Source organism: Molothrus ater, chromosome 21 (genome assembly GCF_012460135.2).
Source record: "Molothrus ater isolate BHLD 08-10-18 breed brown headed cowbird chromosome 21, BPBGC_Mater_1.1, whole genome shotgun sequence".
Lineage (NCBI taxonomy): Eukaryota > Metazoa > Chordata > Aves > Passeriformes > Icteridae > Molothrus > Molothrus ater.
Window position 1 is genome coordinate 7,604,848 of NC_050498.2, and position 25,809 is coordinate 7,630,656.

The following is a 25,809-nucleotide window of genomic DNA, read 5'->3' on the forward strand; positions in this document are numbered from 1 at the left end:
ATGGCGAGCGCGGCGCGGGGGCTGCGGGCGATGCCGCGGCTGCTGCCGCTCCTCTGCGCGCTGCTGCTGCTGCCGCCGCCGCCCTCGCTGCAGAGCCCGGCCCGCTCCCCCCACATCAAGAAAGCGGAGGCGGCGGCGGCGGCGCCCGGCGAGGCGCTGCGGTACCTGCACTCGGCCGAGCTGGGCGAGGCGCTGCGGGCGCTGGAGGCCACGGCCCCCCCGGGCCTGGTGCGGCTCTTCAGCATCGGGCAGTCGGTGGAGAAGCGGCCGCTGTGGGTGCTGCGCCTCACGGCTGGGCTGGGCCCCGAGCGGCCCGACGAGCCGCCCGGCGGCGCGGCCCTGCCCGGGCGGCCGCAGGTGAAGCTCGTGGGGAACATGCACGGGGACGAGCCGCTGGCACGGCCGCTGCTGCTGCGCCTGGCCTGGGAGCTGGTGCTGGGCTGGGCCGGCGGCGATGAGCGCATCGTCCGCCTGCTCAACACCACCGACCTGTACCTGCTGCCCAGCCTCAACCCCGACGGCTTTGAGCGCGCCCGGGAAGGCGATTGCGGCGGCGGCGGCGGCGCCGAGGGCGGGCGGGAGAACAGCCGCGGCCGCGACCTCAACCGCAGCTTCCCTGACCAGTTCGGGGACGCCGAGCCCAACCTGGAGCCCGTGCCCGAGGTGAAGGCGCTCATCGACTGGATGCGCCGCAACAGGTGAGCGCTGCCCCGGCTCCCCCTCTGTTCGCTCCCCTTCTGCGCGGCGCTCCGCTCCGAGCCATGGGAGACCCTCGGATTCACTCCCCGAGGGTGTCAGCCAGCTTCCAGCCCTTCCAGTGCTTCCCAGCAAGGCCTGGGTGGGGGAAGGAGAAGTAATTTCCCCACCTGTTTATCCCCAGCCTGCTCCCTTGCAGCCGGGACCATCCTGCGCTGGGGAGAGCATTTGGTGGCCCCAGGTTTTGTGCAGCTGCCAGGGACCTGCAGCAGCCCCGTGTGCCCTGCACACACCCAGGTGTCCCGGCCTCCATGGCCATCTGCAGGTCTCTTATCTCGCCGAGTTTGTGGCTGGAAACTTCTCACCTGCTTCGCTGTGAGCTTGTCAGTGGGTCTTGCTCTTAGGGCCAATAATGCTTACTCCACAAGCTGTGGGATGCTGGAAATATTTGGGGTTAAGACCATGTTAACAAAGTTGTGTTGGACAGGGCTTCTTCCCCTCATCTTTGTGTTGCACGGGAAATTCCCTGGATTTAGCAATAATGCTCTGTGCAGCAGCATTGCCAAAGACAGGCCCTGTTTCTACAGCTGCCTTCCCTATGTGTTCAGTTGAAGCACGTGGGGCTGAGCCTTGAGCATCCCTGCTGACCCGTTTGTCTCTCTCCATCCTGAGGGGTAGCCCAGGGGGAAGCTGCTGTGCCTGGAGTGCAGCAGCCCAGGAGAGGAGATGGTGCCCTTAAAGCCCAGCTCTGGTGTGAGGATCTGGGGCAGCCTCAGAAAAGGCAGTGGCCAAGCTGGGCACTGATTCTTCATTTGCCATGTGCTCTTCAGAGAGCTCTGTAAGGTCCAGATTACAAAGGTCAATGCAGCCAACTGTGGGAAATTGTGCAGAGAAAGCACAATGCACTGCAGCGAACTGTGGCCCTCTTCCCAAAGTAGGGATAGAAAGAGATGAAGAGGGGGGTGACAGTGCACTATAGGGCTGTTGGTTGACTCCAACCAGCACAAAAAACATTCAGCATCCTATAGTGTTTGCTCATGTTTAGGAAATAACATTTATGTGAACAAATGATCTTCATTAACACTTGGTGGATGGCAGTGCCCATGAGGGGGGTGCTGCAAAGGAATTGCAGAAACTTCAGAAGTAACTGCTTGTCCTGAGAATCCTTTAGGACAGCTCTGGTGCAGCACTTTGCACTGAAATCCCTCCAGAGTTGGTTCAGCTCAAAACTAGTTACTGGGTAAACTCATGTGCATTCTTTGTATAATTTTGAAAACTCCTTGAGCTTTTTAATTTTTTTTTCTCTTAGTTTGTGAGGTGGGATTTGCTATCCCACTTGTATTTGCTATCACCCTCAGACAGGGTGAAACAGGAAGAACGTGGTGCTTTGTGTGTCCCTCTGCCTGGCAGCACCAGTTAATACTGGTGTAATTGTTAGACTAACATAACTGCTGATAGAAAAATGAATGGGTAAACAGAACTGTTTGATTGAAAAGGGAGATAGTGGGTGTAATGCAATTTGTGTGCACTATTTTAAGCAAGGTAGAGGTATTGGTCACATTACCTCTGCTTGGAAACCAAATCCCATTTGAGCAAATGCACAGGAGAGTTCTTTTTCCCCTCAGTGCTGTGTTTGGTGGAAGAGGAGAACAGAGAAAATTACCTTTGGGATTCATTGAAATGCTTGTGCAGCCTGTGATCAGACTGAAGTGGGATGTGGGGCATGCCCTGCTATATTTTTTGACTTGAGATTTTAACAACTCTGTTTCACATCCAGATTTTATTGTGAGTTAATTCTGTTGCACATACCAGGTGTCCTCAGAGCTTAACAAGAGTACATTGCTGTGTCTGTCACCAAGTCTGGGGGCTTGCTCTTAGGCTGCAGAAAAAAAAACCTGTTCAGAACTGATTCCACTTCCAGTGTGTGCATTTTGCCTCATTAATCCAAACCAGACTTTGGGGGCTCCAGAGAGCGTGGTTTGGGTGGGGAAGCAGCAGAATAACTGGTTGGGTGGCTGTAGCCAACTTCCTGTTGCAATATTTCCAGTCTGACTTTTTGTCCCTTCCCTTTCCTTCCCAACCCCAGGTTTCTGCTCTCTGGCAATCTCCACGGTGGCTCTGTCGTGGCAAGCTACCCCTACGATGACTCGCCCACGCACAGGCTCACAGGAGTTTACAGTAAATCAGCTGATGATGAAGTCTTCAAATATTTGGCAAAAGCTTATGCTTCACATCACCCCATCATGAGAACTGGCAAACCCAACTGCCCTGGAGAGGAGGGAGAGACCTTCCCAGATGGCATCACAAATGGTGCCCAGTGGTACGACGTGGAAGGTAAGCTGTGCTCACCTCAGAACTCCCATCCAGACCAGTGGTGATTATCACAGAGGAAAGCTCTGGGGGTTAAGTGATGTTTTTAGCTTTGAATGTGTTCTAGCAGCTTGAAATTAAGAGAGGTGGCATTGTGGGAACACTAGCTGATGAGTAACAGCTTGGGAGGTGTTTGTAGGGAAGAGATCACAGCAAACTGAAGGGTTCTTTCTGACCCTCTTATGTAGTGGAGAGTTGTCCTGCACGTGGGAGGCTTCATTTGCCAAATGAATTCTTGTAGGTCTCTTGACAGTTGCTAAATTTTGATACAGGAAAGAGGAAATGATTCTTAACGGTATTAAACCAATACCAATGTTCTGTGAGCTCTTTTAACCTCTGAGCTTGTAATTTTGTGATTATAGAATAACCTACTGTAAAACTGTGTAAAATTTAGATACGTGTTCCGAGCTAACCAAGGAGTTCTTGGCAGCTTTTCCATGGACTGCTCTGCTCATAGGCCTGTGTGGGAGGTGACAGCCTGCCTGACCTGTTCTTATCCAGCAGTGTGGGAGATCTAGAAGGGATCTGAGACTTGCCCTGCAGGGGCCTCTAGGAGAGCTCCTGATCCCTCCATGAAGCAGCTGCACATGGTAGTGAGCTGAACAGGAGCAAATGACCTCCTGGTGCCACCACTCTGCCTGTGCAGGTGGAGGTTACAGGCCTGGCTCAGCCTCACAGTGGGTTGCTGTGTGTGTGTTGGTTTGGATGAAAATTTAAATAATAATTCACGTGAGGAGAAGTTCTCATGGGAGAGAGAGCTCCCAGGTTACTCCAGCCATTGCTGTGGCTCCTTGGTGGATGTTGTACAGGCAGGGCGGCAGCTTCTGTGGTGAGAACACAGCAAAAAAGTTGCAGAAATGATCTCAAGCAGTTGTCTTGCTGCTCTGCTTTTTTTTCCCTTCTGCTGTGGCTGAGGGGTGATGCAGAAGTGCTGAGCAGGCAGTGATGGGCAATGCTGTTTATCCTTCAGAGAGCTTGCAGCTTAATGATTTCTGGTAAGACAGTGTCATTCTGGAACACAGGCTTTGCAGCAGAGTCCTGTGTTAATTCTGCATCCAGCCTGCTTGGGAAGGCTGGAGAGGGATCCATTATAGGGCCTCAACACATCATCTCTGAGCTGGAAGAGGAAGGCTTGAATTTTAGCAGGGGTTGAATCATCCCCCAGGATTTCACTGGGCAAATAAGATGTTGTGTTCAAATAAGATGTGGTTTGATCTCTTTCTCTACCAGCTGTCTCCTTCCCTCTACCCTGCTGTTTGCAGGCTCAAGGTTCATTCTGCTGCTGTGAGAAGTCCAGCAGGAGGAAAGTTTGTGTAATCTGGTGACTTGGCTTGTGAGGGAACAGGATATCCTGGATGATCTGTGCTGCCTTGTTGTGGTGGCTGTTCTGGGCAAACACCTTGGATGGGAAGTTTCTTTACTGCAGCTCTGTCCTTGTAATGCAGTGGGGTGGGTGTGCTCTGAAAGGAAAGTTATTCCAGAGCTTTGGGTCTGTGTTCTCCTGACCCCAAAGCGCTGCATTTTTCACTGCAGGGATTCTGCTGCTTTTTCATCCTCCTTTTTGGCTGTGAGACTGGTTGGTGGCTGTGGCACTGATGTGTGAACCTTGAAGGCTGCCTTTGCTTTGCCTTCAGTACAAAGAAATGGCATCGTTTTCTTTTCACAGGAAATAAAAGGTGTGAACTGCAGACCAGATTTCTCTGTTCTGCTGTCACTGTGGTTTCTATCTATCCAATAGCCTCCAGCACCCAGTCTCTGCAGAAATAAACCCTGTCTCTGTGACAAGCCTGTGGCTGGGGCTCAGCACTGATGGCTGTAGGGCACTCATGGGCAGAGATTGCAGGGAGGATGCACTGACTGGACTCTGAGAGTGGAACATTGCTCAGGGTGACAGCAGCAGTTCCCCCAGAGCCAAGGGGTTCATGTAACATGTAACCTAGGGAGAGCATGGGTGAACTGACCAATACCATGCATGTAATTTGATGTTGTGTCAGTTCACCCCTTTGGGGCTGTAGGTTTTAATGTTTATTTTTAGTAGTGGACGAAGAGCAGGCAGAGGGGAGTCAGTTGTAAGTGCTGTGACAGAAGCAGCAAAACCATCAGAGGCTGTTTTGAGTCATCTGAGTTGCTCAGCTCTGTGCCAAGGACTGCAGAGGCTCGTGCTTGGATCAGGAGGCCTTTCCCAGGGATTGCAGAATTGAAATGTGTGGTGAAGTGAGGCTGGGGAGATCCCAGTCCCTGAGCTGAGCTCTAGAGGTGGATAACCAGAGCTCCTGGTTCTGTGAGCAGTGCAGGGCACGTGCTCGAGGCCTCCAGATCAGGTTGTGCCAGGAGAGATTCCTGCAGGCTTCAAGTGAACTAAAGCCAGGAAAAACAAAGAAATGAGAACACGGTGTTTCAACAGGTGGAAATTTTCCTGCCACATTTTATCATGTGAAATCAAACATGCTGGAGAGCAAACTGCCACGGGATTCATTGTCCCACAGTTACCAGTTCAGTTTTATGCTGGTGCCAGGCTCCATTAACTTCCATTTGAGCTTGCAAACAGCCTCTTACATGTGTCAGATCGAGGTGGCAAGTACAAACCATGGGAGTAATTGCTGAGGTCAAGTGTGCACAGAGGAAGATGGATCTCTGCCAGACAGCTGAATTTGGCTCCTGCATTCCAGCTGCTGTAGATAAGCACACTGGTGACTGGGATGCTTTTGGAGGCTATCTCTGGTGTGCATGCTCTTTCTCTTCCTTTTTAACCTCTGAGGGTTTTAACTACCAAGTGGCTGGTTCAGATCAAGGGAATACATGCAGAGTTGGGCTGGGGTATGGAGAGCAGTTGAGAAGCCACTCTCAGCTATGGGCAGGATGTGCTTTGCCTTTGTGTTGTTCAGAGATCCAGATCAGTAACTAAATTCAGCATTGAGCATATTTTGTGGGCAGCCTTGGAAGGTTTGTTTTTACATGCAGTCCCTTCCTAAAATATATTTTCTTGCTAGTTTGTCTCTCTGATGTCCAGGTGTTTGAGGTGTTTCTGGTGTCACTGGGAGGCGCTTCTCAGGTTGAAAGTGGATTTTGGTTACCTGTGTGCTTACTGGTTGTTTTGATTGTGGTTACCAGCCACACTGAGCTTCCAACCAGCTTTGAGTGGCATCCAGCTCAGTGCAGTTAAAACAAGTGCTGAGAACAGTGTGGCATCACTGTGGTGGCCTCTGTTTCCTGGGCATGGCAGAGGGCACTCAGACAGAGTGAGCTCTTCTAGAAGCTCTCAGCCATGTCTTTCTGCACAATTTGCTGTATTTGTGTTTGAATTTTCATGAAAGTCTTGCTGCAATTCTTTTTCTTCTTGAGAGAAGTATTGGCTTGATGGTTTGAATGTCTTAAGGCGTCTTTCACACCTGTCATGAGCTGCTGGGCAGGGCTCTGCTGGTGCAGCTCCTGGGGAGTCTCTGCCCTTGTCTTTGAGAAAAGGCTGCTGGGCTGGGCTGCTCTGGGTCTTGCAGCTGCTGTAGTTGGAGGCCCAAACCTCACCTCCTCTGAGTTTTAATGATTGCAGGCTAATGGACCAGAACATTCTTGTGCCTGCTTGGTGCTGCTGCTGGTGCTCACTCAGTCCCATGCTATGAGATAATCGGTTCTGAGCAGAGTCAGCAACTTGTGCCACATAGTGAATCATGTCTCCAGCTTGCTTGGTGCCATCTGCTCTCTCTGCAGAGCAGACATGATTGTTTTTCTGCTTTAACTTAGCTGCAGGTTCCTGATCTGCTGGTGTCTGTTCCAGTGAGAGCTGGAATTAGTTTTCTCCATAGTGCAGTTTGAAAATAGAGCCCTTCTTTGCTGGCCTGGCAGGCTTCTCCTGGCATGTGGAGTATTTATGGTATCTGGATCCTCAGGCTTGACTCTGGAGAGCTGCATTCTCCTGCTTTGAGCTTGGCAGGGAGCAGAGGCCCCCCTGTCAGTGTGAGCTCTGCAGTGTTTGTGCTGCTGGAGCCTGGGATCCCTGCCTGAAGTGCAGCCCTGATGCTCAGGGAGTGGGTCAGAGCAGGAGAGAGGTTTGTTCTGAGCATTTCTGTGACCTGCTGTGCCACTAAGCTGCTCACTGATAAAAGGGGAATGGTGCTTCGTGGGGAGGCTGAAACTTTTCACAGTGTGGGCTAAAAGACACCCCGTGGTTAAAATGCTGAAGTAAATCCAAGGGGTTATCCCAGATATTACCCAAACAGAGTAGAAGCTCTGTAGTCTGGCAGTTTTCTCCCTCAGGTGTGTATTTTCTGCTCTGCTCCATGAGTGCAGTGCCCTGCTCATGGCAGGCTGAGTACTGATCTCTCTTTACCCCTCTGGGTCTCTGCACAGTCAGGGGAGGCTGTGCAGATGGTATGTGGGAAAATACGTAATTCCACATGCTGTAAAAATAACTGTCCTGCTCTGCAACAGAGCTGTGTGAAGGCCAAATATGTGCAGTGGATACAATCCAAATTTTCAAGAATGCAGTGTACTACTTTCTCCAAGAGACAATTTTACCAGAATTGATGTAGCAAGCTCTAATTTAGTCCGTTGCTGCTCTATTATGGGTGAGCATCTGTCCTAAATTTGCTTGAATGGCAGATGAAGCACTAAATATGTTTCATAATGGCTCTGGTTTACGTTTTTGGATGTTTTCAAGTGCATTAACGTCCTGCTAGGAGCAGATGGTTACGGGCTGGCAAATCGTTTGGCTCGGCGTGGTGTTTACTGGTGAGAGAGGAGCCTGCTGTGCCTGCCTGTTCTGAGCCTGGTTACAGGAGCTGAATGAAGCTGAGGGTGGATCAGACCCACAGTCCTTGTTTCTCTAACCCCTTGAACTGAGTTGGAGAGTTAGAAAGTCCTGCAGCACGTTGTGACCCCCTGTGCTGGGCAGGAAAGTCTCTTTCCTGTTTTGATGTCAGCCCGTGCACAAGCTGCAGTGCTCTCCTGCTGGCTGCAAGCGACATTTGATTTGTTACAATAAAAGCTCCATGTTCCCTTAGCAGCACACTCCCAGGAGAACTGAGAGGAACTGGGACATCTTTGTGGTCCCATCCCACACATCTTCCCAGGGGCCTGTTCTAAATCCTACTTTATGCTGTGAGTCCATCCCTGCTTTACCCAGCTGCAGTGGGGCTGTTGAATTCAGAGCAGTGGACTGTGACCTTTTGGGCCACCATCTCTGCTAGAAGCCTCCTCTGCTTGGTCAAGTGCTGCTGGTTTTCAGCTCTTCCTGCCCAGGAATTAACACAGCCCCTGCCAGTGCCAGGCAGTGCATTTGCATCAGGATATTGATCCATTCTGGCTGGTTGATTGGCCAGTGCCACGGAGGGTCCCTCACTTCAAGGGGCTTGTGGATGATTAGGAAACTGCTCAAAGGAAATGAGGTCTATTGGCAGAGCCCTGATGCAGTGCTTCAGTGGGCCAAGCAAAGGATGGGTGCACAAAATCTGCATTTCTAACAGACCTTCCTGCTGGGGCTCTGCAGGCTGGTGCTGTGATATCTGCCACAGCTCTCTGCTTTCTTTCTCCTGGCTTGACATCTGCCTCCTGTGCAGAAAATGCATTGCTGTTCTCTGAGAGAGGGACTTCTGAGGGTCAGTTCAACTCCCTCAACTCATCCAGACGTGACTCTGGGCCCCTGTGTCCAGGTGACCCTGGTGGGAGTCACTCTGTTGGTGTGGAGGTTGCAGGTGCTGCTGTACAGGTTGGGTTGGAGCTGTCTAGGAAGTGGTGGCCAAGGCTGTGACCCACCAGTCTGTCTGTGTTATAACCAAATAAGTTTGTGCAAGCCAGAAGACTTTGTCAGCATGCAAGAAACATGGTGTGATGTGTCTTTCCTTACCGACACAACTGCCTGAATGGGTGGTGGGAGCAATCCTTTCATGTGGTCATCTGGCTACTGTCATGTGGTGGGGTTTAGGAGGGCGAGTCTGACACCTGTTTTGCTAAGAGGCTTTTGGGAGAACAGTTGGCCTTGAAACTGATTCCAGTGTGCAGATTTGAGCTGCCAGCTTCCAAGTTGATAGTCTGGTATTCTTTTCTATCAAAGACCTCAAACTCATTTTGAGTGAAGTAACCTCTCTTGCAGGCAGACCTCACAAATCTTGAGGTAGCTTAGAATGCTCAGGGAAGGACTTGGCAGCTGGAATGCTCAGAATCTGGTGTGCCTGCCCTGGCACACTGGGTTTGTCATGTCTGGAAATGTAAAATGAACCTCTGTGAACTCCCAAGAGCTGTGCTGATGAGTTCAGCTGGTGGAGCAGTGGGACAAAAGGACTGTCACTTTGAGCTGCCTGGTTGATTTGAGTGGCCCAGTGTTCCAGTTACAGCACAGGGTGTCATCATAATGTGACCTGACTTTTCTCCTTAGGCTGCTCACTCTGGAGCTGGGGCAGCATCCTGGGGAGATGCTGTGTGGGGCTGAAGGACAGGAGAAATGGCATCCTGTGGTGGGATGTGTGTGCATTGCTCTTGGGACATCTCTGCCTCCTTTCCTCAGGTGGGATGCAGGATTACAACTACGTGTGGGCCAACTGCTTTGAGATCACATTGGAGCTGTCCTGCTGCAAATACCCACCAACTTCTGAGCTTCCAAAGGAGTGGGAGAACAACCGAGAATCTCTCCTGGCTTTCATTGAGAAGGTAGTGAGGGCTGGGCTGGGTGTGGGGTGGCAGCTGTGAAACCTGTGCAGCCAATCCTGGGCTGAGAGCACCATGTTCAGGTGCCCTCGTGGCTTTGTGTGCTGTGTGAGCTAACACAGATGCTGCAGCTTTGTTTGGAGGTTGGTGGCTACAAAGCTGCTGTGTTTCTCTGTGGCTCTGCCCCAGCTCCCACATGCCCCACAATGACAGAGCTTTGCTCTTGTGGGGTGCAGTGTTAGAGGGACTGATTGGTGCAGGTCTCCGTAAGTCATGCAAAGTACTGGCTGGTCTCAGGGCCATGAATCTCCAGTGGTGTTCACAAGCATCCTCACTGCTGAGAGCCTGGCTTGCAGAGCCCTCTGCCAGGCTGTCTCCAGATGCTGTATGAGTTGAGTAGGTAACAGTTTAGGCTGGGATCAGAGGCACCTGAATTTGGCCTGTAAAGCTGCTGTGTTCATATTGCAGTTTGCCCATGTTGATGAATTAGGGAGTTTGTTAGGGAGGGTAAATTCTGAGATCCTGCTGCCTTCCCAGTCCATGCTGGAATTCCTGTCTGGCTGAACACTGAGTCCTGAGCCCTTGGGTGCCTTTGCCTGGCAGCTGCCCTGCTCTGCTACATTTGGGGCAGGGTGAAGGGGCATTGCTGCCTTAGGACACAGGTCCCCTAATGTTGCCTGTCTTCAGCCAGACCGTGTCATTGTTTTCCTCAGGTGCACATTGGTGTGAAGGGCTTTGTGAAGGATGCAGTCACAGGAGCTGGCCTGGACAACGCCACCATCGCTGTTGCTGGTATTGCTCACAACATCACAGCAGGGAGGTTTGGTGATTACCACCGGCTGCTGGTGCCTGGGACCTACAACGTGACTGCTTTTGTGATGGGGTAATGTCTCTGTGGCAGCCTGTGCCCACACTGCCAGCTGCTCCTGTTCCTTCTCTTGATTTCCCCCTCCAAAACACCTTATGTATTTAAGGGGCTTGGCTGGAAGCTGCAGCAGTAAATGGTTCCAGCTCAGAGCTGCAGCTGTGTTTGCTCCTGCAGCAGGGTGCTGTTGAGTGCACAGAATTCCTGTCAACTTCTGTTTGACTGCTTGTATCAAATTGCAACTTCTGTGCAAAGGGAGGAAGTGGAGTAGGGTTACCCCAACAGGAGTTTGTGTTGTCCCAAGCCTGGGTGTGGATGTGTAACTTGCCTTCTATGATACACTTGGGGCTTCTTCCCTGCTGAGCCTGTGGACTCTTGCAAGGCCAGCAGTGGAGCTGGGTTTGGTGGCAGAGGGATGAGTCCCATCAGCTTGGTCCCTGTGAATCTCTCAGTCATTAACATCCCAGTGCATTTGGGCTGGGGGGAGCAGGCTGGAGTGATGGAGGGACTGCAGGGAGTTCTGGCCTCTGCTCTGCAGAGCCTCCATGCTGAAGCCAGTTGTTTATTCCACAGCTACACACCAGTGACCAAAGAGAACATCGAGGTGAAGGAGGGAGATGCCACAGAAGTGAACTTCTCCTTGCAGCCGACTGTGATGCCACCAGCTCCTAATGTCACCCAGCTCACGGCAGCTCCTGCCCCTGTCACTGCCATCACCCCCACCCCTGTGCAGGCTGAGGCTCCAAACCCAACCCCTGCCCATGAGCCCATCCAGCCTGTGGACTTCAGGCACCACCACTTCTCAGACATGGAGATCTTCCTGCGGCGCTACGCCAACGAGTACCCCAGCATCACCCGCCTCTACTCCGTGGGCAAGTCCGTGGAGCTGAGGGAGCTCTACGTCATGGAGATCTCTGACAACCCTGGTGTCCATGAAGCAGGTGATGTGGGAAATCCTCCTTAGCAAGGCACAAGTGTGTGACAGTGTTCACAGGGGTCTGAGGATGAGGGAAGAGAGGAGGATCTGACTCCATGTTTCAGAATGCTTGATTTATTGTTTCATTATATATATTACTTTAAAACTATACTAAAAGAATAGAAGAAAGGATTTCATCAGAAGGCTAGCTAAGAATAGAAAAAGAAAAAATGAATAACAAAGCCTTGTGTCTCAGACAGAGAGTCTAAGCCAGCTGACTGTGATTGGCCATTAATTAGAAACAACCACATGAGACCAATCACTGATCCACCTGTTGCATTCCACAGCAGCAGATAACCATTGTTTACATTTTGTTCCTGAGCCCTCTCAGCTTCTCAGGAGGAAAAATCCTAAGGAAAGGATTTTTCATAATAGCTGTCTGTGGCACAAGTGCAAGTGACCCTTTACACTGGGAGAGGCAGTGCTGGCGCCTCTCCTAAGAGACTGAGCTGCTCCTTGTAGTATCCTTTATAAAAAGTGTGAGTGCAGTGGGTGTTAGAGCCTTGCTGGGGACATCTGTGCTGGTCATGGAGCTCTAGGGAAGAAGGATAAAGAGACTTCCATGAGACATTGTTATTTTTGGGATTGTGGGAGCAGAAATGTGAGTTTTAGGTAAATGCCCTCCAGCAAAGCTTGCAAGAGTAATGCTCAGGGTGGTGAGGTGTCTCCAAGCTGTAACATAGTGGTTATAATTGTTTCTGTGGTGTAACCATGTGTCTGCAGGTGAGCCAGAGTTCAAGTACATCGGTAACATGCACGGGAATGAAGTTGTGGGGCGAGAGCTTCTCCTGAACCTCATCGAGTACCTCTGCAAGAACTTTGGCACAGATCCTGAAGTGACTGACTTGGTCCAGAGCACACGGATCCACATCATGCCATCCATGAACCCTGATGGCTATGAGAAGTCCCAGGAAGGTACTGCTGTCTGTGCCAAAATCTGTGGGGTTCCTAGCTCTCAGAACAAGCCTTTGGGTTCATGGAGTCCCTGGGAAATCTGGAAGCCTTGCTGGAGCAGGAGTGCTTTCCACACAGGGAGGCTGGGAAGGGACTTGGTGTGTGCTGTGGGATGAGTGGGTGGATGCTGATTGATGGATGCTGGAAGCTGTTGGGGAGAGCTCTTACACTTCAGCAGCGCTGTGAGCTGCCCCTGTTTGGGTCCCCTGATGGTTTGTGGCTAATCCAGGGCTTTTTTTGAAAAAAGACATTTCTTTGACACAGCTCTTGCTTGCTGTGCTTTGGTCCATTCTCTTAGTAAAAGCAGTGTGGGAGCCAGGCTGTCTGCAGAGCACTTGTCCAAGGATAACACAGACTTTCACCATGAGCTTGAAACTGGCAAAAACATCCTTCAGGGAAGTCTTAGAACTACGTGGCTCTTGCAGATTGGCAGAACAGAGCCTGTCCAGAATCGCTTTCTGGAAGCAGAGCTCTGCCTGGGTTTAACAAAGAACTTGTCTGGCTGGTTTGAGAAGGTGAGCTCTGAGGTTTCTGTGGTCGTGACATCCGGCTGCAGAGATTGTTCATGGTTCAGTGCCTTTCTGCTGGTCTGACTGCCCTGAGAGCCTGAGCAAACACCCACTGGAAGGGCCCCCAGGCATTGCTGCAGAGAGCAGGCCACTTGCTGGGGAGGGCCAGGGTGCAGGGGGCCAGCACTGCTGTGCTCTCTGCTCTCTTCACCAACAACTGCTTGTAAACTCTGTAATAAGAGGTTGAAGCCTCTTCACAGGGCTTGAACTTGTGTTTCATTTTCAGGAGACAAAGGAGGTACCGTTGGCAGAAACAACAGCAACAACTATGACCTGAACAGGAACTTTCCAGATCAGTTTGTCCATGTGACAGACCCTCCCCAGCCAGAAACTCGTGCTGTCATGGCCTGGCTCCAGTCTTACCCCTTTGTGCTCTCAGCAAACCTGCACGGAGGTACCACATCCAAACCAAGCCCCTTCCTCTGTGCTGGGCTGTGTGGGAGTTTGCAGGGATGTCTCCAGGGTGTTCTAGGTGTGCACTGGGGAGCTCTTGTGCTGCAAGATGGAGCAGAAACTGGAAACAGCAGTGGGTGAAAATTGTGTCCCCAGACACGTCTGTAGGGACTTGAGGCGGCTGCTGGGAAGATCCCAACCACTTCTCTGAAGGGAGCATCTGAGAGATGGGGATGGACTCTCTTGTCAGCAATTGCTCAGCAGATGGCCTGGGAATGGGATATAGAGCTGTGGCTGTTAAGGGCTTTGCAGCATTTATGGAGTGAATGCAGTCCTGAGGGTTCCCTGCCTTGAATCGCATGGCGGAACTATGAAATTTGCAGTAATTTAATTATCCTTTTGGAGTGTTCTAAATTAAATCTCTGTGTATTATAGCTTACTCCCTAGACAGTTTGTGTGCTGGCTTGTAGCTGTGGTAACTTGCAGGTGGATGCTGTGTTGCCATTGTGTTTGGTTTGTAGCGCAGAAGTGTCATGCGTGGGTGTGAGGGGGCTGGCAGGTCTCCAGCTGCAGTGGTGTCTGGGGCTTTGTGGTGCTATTAGTACAGCTTCCTTGGGGAAACCTTCAGCAACAAACTCCAGAAAGCTGAAAAACGGCATCATTTGGGTCAAAAGCACCATGCATGTTCTGGGAAATTCTTCCCCTTGCTTCCACATTTCTGTGAAAGCAATTATTATGTGGTTGTGTTCAGCCCTCCTTCATGTAAGAGCCAAAGCTTGATGTTGTTGTGGCTTTGGCTCTCCTTCCTGACGAGGTGTGGTGTTATCTCTTCCTGTGCTTCTGTCTCTTCTATCCACTGGGCTTAATGCTTTGTTTAATGCCAAGTCTTGAGAAACAGAAGGCTTGGCACTTGCTGGAGAAAAATTTCCACTGTTATGCTGAGGCATACTGGGCAAGCACCCAAGTATGAGCCAAAGCTTGCTTTGCCTGCAGGTTCCCTGGTGGTTAATTACCCCTTCGATGATGATGAACAAGGAATAGCCATCTACAGTAAATCCCCAGATGATGCTGTGTTCCAGAAGCTGGCACTTGCCTACTCCAAGGTAAAGCACTAACAGGAAAATGGGCACATCCTGCTAGGTTGACTTCTGGGAAACTCCTTTTCAGCTTCCAGGGAGCCTCCTGGGCAGCTGGTGGAGGTGGGTGCAGGCACTGTGGGTGAGCCCCTGGTGTTGCAGGCACAGCAGGAGGATCCTGCAGGAAGCTCCCATTCCGTGAGTGATGCCCAGCATGCTCTGTCTGCAGGCACTGAGGGAGGAGAGCTCTGGGCAGGCACTTGGAAGGGTGATGGAAAATGCTGCTCATGGGCTGGGAGGAGAGAGCAAGGATATCTGGGCTGGGATTGGGTGTGGGTGCAGTCAGTGCTGCAGTGGTAGACACATATCTGTGTTTGGTAACCCTGAATGTGTGACTAAGGGTAGAACAAGAGTGCCTGTAGCTGTGGAGTGCAGGCTCACCTTCAAATGTTGCATCTTGTTTTATAGGAAAATGCAAAGATGTACCAGGGAAGCCCTTGTAAGGATATGTACCCCACTGAGTACTTCCCACATGGCATCACTAACGGGGCTCAGTGGTACAACGTTCCAGGTAAAGCACACCTGAAATCTCCTGTACTGTTTGTCTTCAACTTAATGCATGTGCAGCTTAAATAATTTAGTCTGCTCAGTCAGGAACTCTGCACTGGTCAGCTCAGATTAATGGGACTCAGGTTTCTTTTATAACCTCTTAAATAATGTACCCTAATAAAGTTATTCCCAGGGGAAGGAATTTATTGTGTAGTTTCTCTGGCTATTAGCAAAATGGCTTCATAAAATTTTACAGCACTTTATTAGCATGAAAGGTATTTACAAGAAGGAAGCTTATTTGTCTGCTCTTTTGGCATCCCTTTGAAGCTTGAATCCTGCCCTGTAAAAGCCTTTTACCTTCAAGTCTGTGCTTCATCTTTCTCTGATATCTGACTTTTTTTTTTTTTTTTTTTTGAGCTGTGGTACTTAAGAAGTCAAAACATCTTTTACATTCTTGTTGTAGGTGGGATGCAAGACTGGAATTACTTACATACAAACTGCTTTGAAGTGACCATTGAGCTGGGCTGTGTGAAATACCCCAAGGCTGAGGAGCTGCCAAAGTACTGGGCACAGAACCGGCGCTCACTGCTGCAGTTCATGAAACAGGTGAGGTGCCTTGACCTCAGGCCAGGCCAGCTCCCTCTGGGGTTTGCTTTAAACAAGTCAGAATGAACAGGGTGATCTGGCCAGCTCTCCTGGCTGCTTCCTGGCCAGCCTGGCTACCTGCTTTACAGAAATCACCCCCATCAGGGCCTGTCTCAACTTCTCTCTCTTCTCAACATACCAAAAGTCTGTATGGAAATAGCATCCAGAGGATGCAGGTGGGGGCTTTTTATGTAGCACTACCTTGAGTTTCCCGAGGCTGGAATGTCCCTCATATTCTATTCCTATCTAAGTGGAGCTGGTGCTGCACACCTGGGGTGTGCAAACAAAGGTGTGGAGCAGAGAGTGCCATGCTGACACCCTGAGCTAAACAATTGCTCATTGTACTCATCGGGTGATCTTTGTCCATGCCAGCTGCTGGCCAGTCCAACCTGAACCCTTTTGGAACATCTTGCTTCTCTGGGAATGCTGAAAATGTGAGGGGTGGGAGGCAGAGCAGGGGCTGGCACTCAGCAGAGCTCCTTTGTGCAGGTTCACCAGGGTGTCTGGGGCTTTGTGCTGGATGCTGTGGACAAGAGGGGCATCCTCAATGCCACCATCAGCGTGGCTGACATCAACCACCCCGTGACCACCTACAAGGATGGAGACTTCTGGCGCCTGCTGGTCCCAGGGACGTACAAAATCACAGCATCTGCCCGAGGGTGAGCAAGCCCCAGACGAGGAGCAAACTGCTGCATGACTGACTTCCCACTCAGGAATGTTCCAGCACCTCTGCCTGCCTACAGCACACGTGGGCATGGGTGTTTCTGCTGCCCTCTGGCCTGTGCAGAGACAGCAGTGTGAGGCTGCCATGGTGTCAGACTGCTCACCTGGCACTGGGGTACAATCCCAGTCCTCCCTTGTTAAGAGTGGATAACTTGTTGTCTTTAGGGGAAATTCTTTTCCAGGCAGCTGCCCACAGAAGTGACTTGATCACCTCACTGCTGCCAAAATTCTGTGTTAAAGTAGCTTGACTTGTTGTCTTGCTAGTGTGCCATGTAACCCTGAACACCTGAGCCAAAAGCAGCTCATTGCCATGTTGGGGCCTGAGTTGTTCCCTGTCCTCCTGCCATTCCCCACATCCCTTTGAGCTGTTCTTGCTCCTCATTTCTGTGCCTCTTACTGTGGGCAGGGGAGCAGTAGCAATCCCCTGTGGGTGTGTAGTCAGGAACAGGGCTGGCTTGTTGTCCAAGGTTTCAAATGCCTGATGTTTTCTTGTGCCTTCTCTTCCCTGGGCAGGTATGATCCACTCAGTAAGGTGGTGGAAGTTGACAGCAAAGGTGGAGTGCAGGTCAACTTCACCCTTTCACGGACAGACAGCAAAGTGGAAGAGGGGAAGGTGCTGGTCTTGAACACCCCAGACACCAGCAACCCCAACGAGAAGGAGTTTGAGACCCTGATCAAAGATCTCTCTGCTGAGAATGGTCTGGAGCGGCTCCTGCTCACCTCCTCCAGGGATGTGACTCCCTACAGATACCGGCCCTACAAGGACCTCTCCGAGTTCCTCCGAGGCCTCTACCTCAACTACCCACACATCACAAACCTCACCAGGTGAACACAGAGCAGCAACCTGGCCTAGGGACGTTGGGAAGTTGTTAGTCATGAACACAGTGCAGAGATGGGGAGCTCACCCCTCCCTTCCCTGTGCTCTCTGAGGTGGAGGGAGCCCCATGTGTAAGGACATGGTAGCAGAGCAATAGCTGCAGAGCCTCATAGGTGCATCCATGTGTTTTTCCCTGATTTAGTTCCCCAGGGATATTTGGGACTGCCAATATTCTGCAAATATCTCTGTTCCTTACTACTTTGTCTGTTCTTTAAATACTTTCTGCCATCCACACTGCTGAAGAGTCCCCAGCAAAAATGACCAGCTTTGACTTACAAATCTCAGATGGCCTTTTTTTCATTGTGTGCCTCCAGATTTTATTTCAGTAGTGCAAGACACTTTTGTGTGAGCTTGCCCTGGGCCAAGGTCTGTGCCCTCCTGCAGAAGACCAGCTGCTGCCATCCTCTGCTTTCCTTTGTGACCTGTAACGCTTACCCTCTGTCAGCTTTAGAAAGCACAAATCCCTTTGTCCCAGGGCCTCATTTGCTTGTTGTAACCAGGCACAATGTGCTCATGTGCTGTCCCTGCTGGTGCCAAGGCTGCTTTGCTGATCTGTAGCCTCTATTGTCCCTGCAGTTGCATCAGCCCTGAGCCTGTTCCCTGCTTTCCCTGCACTCAGTTTGCCAACTTAGCTGCATGGCTGTAGCAACAGCTACTGCAGTACTGGGAACAGGCCTCTTTTGTCCTGCTTTGTAAATGAGTTTGATGTCCAAATGTATTCTGCTTGAAGGGAAAAAAGAAACAAAACAAAACCCACCACTGGCAGCACAGAGGATCCAACAGTTCCACATTTATCATGATCTCATAGGCTGTATGGAGATGTATGGAGCATTGGATATTCTGTACATCTGGACCTGGATACCCTTCCCCAGATGCTGGTGTTCAAACTGATGTTCAGGGTGAATTCTGTTCAGGGCTGCTGCAAATCTGCCCCCCTGATCTGGTTGTGTTTCTCTTGCCTTTGCAGCCTCCGGCTGGAGGCTGGCAACAGATCCTTTCCACTCTGGGATTTCTCCATGGGGTCAGGCTGGAGTTGCAGCTCTCTTGCTGAGCTGACACTCCCATTTCCCATCTCTTGGCAGTTTGGGTCAGAGTGTGGAGTTCCGCCAGATCTGGTCCCTTGAAATCTCCAACAAGCCCAACGAGTCTGAGCCTGAGGAGCCCAAGATCCGCTTTGTTGCTGGGATTCACGGAAACGCTCCCGTTGGGACAGAGCTGCTCCTGACACTGGCAGAATTTCTTTGCATGAACTACAAGAAGAATGATGCTATCACAAAGGTGAGAGGCCAATCCAAAGACCTCCTTGGAGCCTTCCAGCTGTAGCCTGAGATGACAGTGCTCACTGGGGGAAACTCCTGCCAAAACTGGTGTGGGGCTTGTGGTGGTTCTGTGTGTAACAGGGAGGTGTGTGATCCACAGGATGAGAAACTCAAACTGCAGCTCCTAGCTTAAGATGCAGGGAAATGAACCCTGCTAATTGCACTTGGTGCTGTTTCTCCTTTTGCTCAGCTGATAGACCGGACCCGCATTGTGATTGTGCCATCCCTGAACCCAGACGGGCGCGAGATCGCGCAGGAGAGAGGCTGCACCTCGAAGATCGGCCAGACCAACGCTCATGGCAGAGATCTGGACACAGATTTCACAAGTAAAACAACTGCCCCTTGGTTGGCTGGGGTCATTGGGTTACAGGGTCTGCCTGGAAAGAAGGCAGTGCTCCAGGCAGCACAGCTGCTGGGAAGCTTCCAGAGCTTGGATCTTCTTTACAGACAGCAGTTTGCAGTCTCTTATGTGCAAGAGACAAAGCAGAGTTATTTAGGAATAGGAGAGAGGTCAGATAATACCTGATGTATTCTTACTCTTAATGGATTTCTTTCATCTCTGAAAAAATGCCCTCTGTTCATGCTGCCCAGAAGGAGTCTCCTTTTTCCATGTTTTTCTGGTTTCCATGTAACTGTATCCATAGCACTGTATCAGCCCACCCTTCCTGAGGAGGAAATGTTCTCTGCCCAAGTTTGGCTGGGATCATCCTAACTCCTTCCTTAGGAAAATGTCAATTCTGTGACATTGCTGTGAGAAAACACACATGAAATACCTTCTGCAACACAAAAGGAACTAGCTTGGGGAATTTGTGGTGCTGCACATTTGTTTAGCTTTGCAGATGAATCCCCCCCATGCACAGTGTGGACTGGGCGCTTTACTTGATCAGTCAGCTGCATCTGCTGAGACCTAACAGAGGCCTTTTCATACCTGCAGCAGACCTAATTTCAGACATAAAGGATGTACTTCTGGCCTCTCAAACAGCAGAGGAAACTGTTCTTAGTTCCCTTTTCTATTTGTTGTTCTGATTTATAGGCAATTACACCCGGTACTCAGCAGCACGAGAGCCTGAGACCAAAGCCATTGTGGAGAACTTGATCCTGAAGCATGATTTCAGCCTCTCTGTTGCTCTGGATGGAGGATCTCTGCTTGTCACTTACCCCTATGACAAGCCAACACAGTCAGGTGTGACCAACTGCCTGGTTCCCCTCAGGCTGTCTCTGCAGAGGTTCATGTGGCCATGTGCTGTAAGGGCTTTTTGTGCTCATGGTGTTCTGTAGCCTCCTTTGTGTTCAGCCCTTTGTGTGTGGAGTTGACAGGCTGTAAGTAAATCTATAAAACCTCACAGAGTTCACTTAGGGATCAGAACATTTACAATTTCTATGCCTACAGCAGTATTTCAACCTTTCCTTTTCCAGAACCAGTATAAAGTCTGCTTTTGATACTGCCCCTTATTGTTAGAGGAAATAGGAATGCTTATGAAACAACATGTGTCTCTGTTTAGTACAGGATCAGGGGGCTAAAATGGGAATCTGCCCCTGCAGGGAACAAGAGTTGCATGCTCAAAGTCTCACTTTTCCTGTTGCAGTGGAGAACAAAGAAACACTAAAGCATTTGGCATCTGTGTATGCAAACAACCACCCAGTGATGCATTTGGGCCAGCCAGGCTGTCCAAATAAGTCAGGTATGTTTGGCTGAATCCTTTAACCCCCTGCCAGCTTGTGGCAGACTCTGCTGGGCAGGCTCTGGCTGACAGCTGTGTTTTTGCTCTCACAGATGAGACTATTCCTGGTGGAGTGATCCGTGGCTCAGAATGGCACAGTCACCTGGGAAGTATGAAGGTACTGCTGCATGGCACAGGGCTTCTCATCTCTGCTAATAAAAAAGCATGTTTGTCCTGGATGTCTGGACAAAGCTTCTCCCCCTCCAGCTGCACTTTGAAAAGCTTTTTTATTACCTCTTTCCTTGTAAGCGTGGTTTTGTTTTTTGCAGGATTTCAGCGTGACATTTGGTCAGTGTCCTGAGATCACTGTTTATACCGGCTGCTGCTACTTCCCCAGTGCTGGACAGCTTCCTGGCCTGTGGGCAGACCACAGGAAATCTCTCCTTAGCATGCTTGTGGAGGTGAGCTCTGCAGGCTTTGGGAGGAAATTCTGGCAGGGAGTGAAGGGGTGGGGAGGGGGGAGAGGAAGAGAACAGCATGGAGAGTTTTGTGGTTTGGTTGGTGCTGTGTAATTACAGATGTTCATGACTTGGGCTGTGTGAGGAAAGCAGCAAGTGACCAAGGCACAGATGTTTAGCACAAGAATTAAACATCTGTGCTGTGTTGCCTTGCACTGTTACTTATTGTGAGGGTCAGGGATGGCAAGTGGGCTGTATTTTAGAGATCTCATTTTAGTTACAAAAGCACTGCAAGCTTGGATCTGAATGTGAAGTGTTCGAAATGCTTTGTTTCAGGTCCACAAGGGAGTGCATGGTGTTGTCCAAGACAAGAGTGGCAGGGCAATTGCTAAAGCTGCCATTGTTCTGAATGAAGGCTTGAGGGTGTACACCAAGGAAGGTGGCTATTTCCATGTGCTCCTGGCTCCAGGTTTTCACAGCATTGATGCAACAGCCAGTGGGTACCAGCAGAAACATGTCAAGGTATGTGAATGTCCGCGTTGGAGATGTTCCCCCATTCCCTTTCAGATAAAATCTTCCCTGTTTGGGCTCTGCCTGGCTGTGCCTGTGTTTAGCTGCTGATTAGCTGCCATCAGGAGCTGTTTTCTGCCTTGACAGGATGGATGGAGAACAACTTTTCAGCACAGCAGGGTGGTTTTGGGAGTGCCTTTTCTTTGCATGGCACTTTTCTTTGATCAGGGCAGGACCAGGCAGGTGACAAGTGTCTCTCTTGTCTGGATCCCCAAGCTCTGAGATGATCTACCCTCTCATGTCTTTCTGCAGGTCTTTGTACGTGATGATGCACCAAGCTCTGTGTTCATTGTGTTTGACACAGAAAACAGGATTTTTGGACTGCCAAGAGAGCTGGTTATAACTGTGGCAGGTACAGTGATGTTTTTTTATCAAAGCTTTGAGCTTTGCTTTCTGTACCAGTTGATGCTGACAGAGACTCTCCACTGAACTGGGAAAGCAGCCTGCAGGTTTAAGCCATCTCCTGCTATCCCTTCTGAAAACACTCTTGTCCTTGCAAACTCATCCAACAGCCCTTGGTTCTGCTTGGTAGGAGGGAGGGAGGAAATGAAATGTTTTGCAGGGATTTGGAGGGTCCAAAATGTACTTTGAGATATCTGGAATGGGGAGAGCTTGTGTGCATGGGAGATCTTGCTTCTTCAAGGCTTTTTTTAGTTGACAACAGGTAAGCATGAAGAGATTATTTTATTTTCTCAAGGTGGCAGCTGCTGGGGAGGGGTGTGTGGGAGTTCATACCCAGTGGTCTGTAATAGACCTTGGTGATAATCTCCTAGATTTCAAACAGAAGGAGTGTGTCCTGTTCTGGGAGCTGCTCTCCTGTCCTCCATGGCCTAGGAGGAAGGAGCAGGGTCACAATGAAGTGAAGAAAGTGATTGTGACTGCAGGAGGGAGGAGGGATGCTGGCAAGCCTGGGAGCCTCTGGCATGGTATTGTAATTAAAGAGCCCTGATGAAGGCAGGGATGATGCATCTGACTCCATGTTCTCAGAAGGCTAATTTATTACTTTATTATACTGTATTATATTAAAGAATACTATACTATACTAAAGAATACAGAAAAGATACTGAATGCTAAAAGATAATAATGAAGCTCGTGACTCTTTCTAGAGTCCCAACACAGCTTGGCCATAATTGGCCAATGAGTCAAAACAAGTCACGCTGGAATCTAATCAGGCAATCACCTTTGGGTAAACAATTTCTAAACACATTTTACGTGACCACAACACAAGAGAAGCCAATGAGATAAGAATTGTTTTCCTTTTCTCTGAGGCCTCTCTTGCTGCCTTTCAGCTTCTCAGGAGAAAACCTCTGGGCGAAGGAATTTTTCAGAGAATGTGAAAGGCACAGCGTGGGGGAAAGTGGCATTAACTTTGGTGTCCTCTCTCTGGCAGGTGCCAGCATGTCTGCCCTGGTGCTCACTGCCTGTATCATCTGGTGTGTGTGCTCCATCAAGTCCAACAGACACAAGGATGGCTTCCACCGCCTCCGGCAGCACCACGACGACTACGAGGACGAAATCCGCATGATGTCCACTGGCTCCAAGAAATCCCTCCTGAGCCACGAGTTCCAGGATGAAACAGACACTGAGGAAGAAACACTGTACTCCAGCAAACACTGACACCTCTAGGGCAGGAGAGGAGGTTCCCATGGACCAGACCCGGTGGTGGGGGGCGATCCCTGTGGTTCAGTTTTGAAATGTTAGCTTCAGGATGTGTCCTCCAGAGGGGTGGGTGGCAGCTCCCAGCTTCCCTCTGTTTGCTCTGTTCCTGTGTACAGGCACTCAGTGGGTGGTGGAGGCTGTTTCTGAGGTAGGGACGTGGTTTGTTACATTTTTGGGTCAAGATCTGGAGGCTTATATGATGTGGTTTGAAAGGCAGCTTTAATAGGGTGGCCAGCAGAGCTCTTAGCATTTCCCCAGCATCTCAGCACAGGGAGCAGATGGTGGGGAAGTGCCCAAAGACCTGTGCGGGGTCATGGTCTTAACACTCCAAAAAAGGTCTCTCTACCTGTTTTGATTTCATATTTTCCACTACATGCTTGGGGGAACCCAGGTCCTTCACGTGACTCCACATTCTGCAGAGCAGCCCTCAGAAAAAGCCCAAAACAGAAAAAAATCCTTTGTTTCTCAGCTGTTCCCTTGGAGCTTTTCCCACCGTGGGTTGCTGTGACCTGCAGTGGTTGTGGAGCACCTCTAATGTGTCACTACTTTCCCCCTCCTGAAGGCTGGGGGAGATGACATTGCTCTTGATGGGAGCTGGAGAGAGTCAGAGCTCCAGTGAGCCCTGACAGAGCTCCACTGCCTGCCAGCTCTGCCATGCTGCTGTTCCTCACTTCTGGGGAGCAAAGAAACTTTATCCCCATCACCCTAGTTGTGTTTTGTTTGTGTCATAGGCTTGGCTTTGGGGTCTCATGTTCATGTTCCAATAGCTCAGTGCCTGAAAGAGCAGCTGGAAGGTTGTTCTAAGCAAATTGATTAACTGATCTGTAGAAAACCTGATCAATTTTGCTCAAATCTACCACTATTCAGGAGGAAACAGTGAAATCTGACCACTGCTTTGTATTTGAGGATTACTGCAGCAGCAGGGAGAGGTCATGGGAGTATCCATGGCCCAACTTTGGTGCTAAATTCTGAAGAAAACCTGCACCATTTGCCACTGTCCACCTAGTACCATTTAATCACCAAGCTCTGGTGATGGCAGGCAGCAAATTTTCTGCTGGCTTGGTTCTGTTCTGCTCCTGCAGCACCCCTGGAGTGTGGAGCAGGAGCTCCACCTGTGTGTGTGGCTGCAGCTGTGGTGCAGGGAGTGAGGAAGGGCTGAGGGAGAAGGGAAAAGCAGCCAAATCCTCTTGTGTAGCACTTGGCAGGAGGTTGGAAAGAGGAGCTGCAGTACACTTTCCCAAGACACATGTGAGATTTGTGGGGAATAGAAGGGGTGTCCAGAAGGAAAGAATGGTTGAAATGTTTGATTTCCAAAGCCTTTATGTATCTCTGATGTTCCTGTGCTTTCTGCAGAGGCAGAAGGCTGGGGTTAGAATAGGCACTTACTTTCTTGCTCATTTTCTTTTTTAATTCTTGCCCCACTGACCTGATTTCTGGGGTGCAGGAGCCTTAGGCCTCAAGTTTGCCCTGAGCTGCTCTGGGGCTGTCCACTGGTGAAACCTGCACATGGTGTCTGTGGGTGGAGGGGTTGCACCCAAGAATCTAATGGGGTCTGCTCTGCAGGGCTCTGACTGATCTCCTCTGGAGGAACAGCCCCACTCAAGTCCCATGGGCCACATCACCTGGGGCAGAAGCTGTTTCTTCACCCCTTCCTGTGGAAATGCCCTTCCAGAGCCACGTGGGGCTGCAGCTGTGCTGTGTCATCACCTCATGGCCATCATTCAGAGAGAACCCTGAGACATCAGTGCACCTCTTTCCCTGTTCCACAGGGAATTCCATTGCAGGAAACACAAGGTGTTTCCACCTCCCCTCTGTGGCTGGGGAGGAGTTCTGGCAACAGGGAGATGACGATGCTGAGCACTCCCCGTGCTCCTGTCCCACATCTGCTGTGGCAGAACTGCTCTGCTGCCTTGTGCAGCAGCCATGAACATCTCTGTGCTGAGCAAAGAATGGGGTTTGGTCACTTTTTGTCCCTTTTCCACCTGTAACGGGCTGCAGGACACCAGCACACAGTAGCATTAATCCTGCCTCATCTCTGAACTGCTCCTCCTTTAACAAGAGACACAGTAGGTTTTATTTAAAGTCGAGTTTGCAAATGGCTCTTAGGGCTGCGTTTGGGCTTTGTTTGCTCTGGCAGCAGGTAATGGACAGAGCTGGCCCTGCTTTGTCCCTGTAGCAATAAGTCCTGTTAGGAACTGGCCCTTTCCCTCAGAATGCATTCAGAATTAGCTGTGGGGAGTAGGTGTGTATATTTAAGGTGAGTGGATTTGAGATATTTTGCAAAATGTGAGACTTTTCTACGCAGCAGGACCAAGGGAGGTGCCTGGCTCTGGCTCGCTTGGAGCTTGGCCAGCCCTGGGGCTGTTCCTGGGCACTTTGGGAAGGCAGGAGCGGCTCCCGTGCCCTCGGTCCGTCCGTCTGTCCGTCCATCCAGCCGTGCCCCGGGCCGAGAGGAGCCGGTCCCCGCGGGCACCGTCCCTGTCGCTGTGGCTCCGTGCACTTGTGCCTTCAGATAAATAAATGTAATTTTCAAAGGGACTTGAATCGCCGTTCCGGGCAGCGGGAGGAGAGGGGGCGGCGCAGGGCTGGGCCTGGCTCTGCCCTCGGCCGCCGCCGCCTGTTTTTTACCTGTATACCGAGATCAATAATCTGTATAAAACTATTTTGATGTCCACGTGCGTTCTCTCGTTCTTCCTTACAATGCGGGGAGCGGGTCTGGGGGAGCGGGAGCGGGTCTGGGGGAGCAGGATTGGGATGGGGCAGGGGCTGGAGGAGCGGCGTTGTGATGGGGATCGGGGCTGGAGGAGCGGGTT

General features: G+C 50.6%; 1 protein-coding gene across 1 annotated transcript; it reads left to right on the forward strand.

Moving 5' to 3' along the window:
- Positions 1-25,670, forward strand: CPD (carboxypeptidase D). Its single transcript, XM_036395052.1, has 21 exons — positions 1-698; positions 2,783-3,030; positions 9,563-9,705; positions 10,416-10,585; positions 11,141-11,508; positions 12,267-12,458; positions 13,293-13,460; positions 14,453-14,562; positions 15,004-15,106; positions 15,548-15,690; positions 16,219-16,388; positions 16,966-17,277; positions 18,412-18,607; positions 18,839-18,974; positions 19,682-19,831; positions 20,235-20,330; positions 20,423-20,487; positions 20,639-20,770; positions 21,104-21,289; positions 21,590-21,689; positions 22,728-25,670. Exons 1-21 carry the CDS (start codon positions 1-3, stop codon positions 22,952-22,954), a joined length of 4,113 nt encoding a protein of 1,370 aa, XP_036250945.1. The 3' UTR covers positions 22,955-25,670.
- The last annotated feature ends 139 nt before the right edge of the window (positions 25,671-25,809 follow it).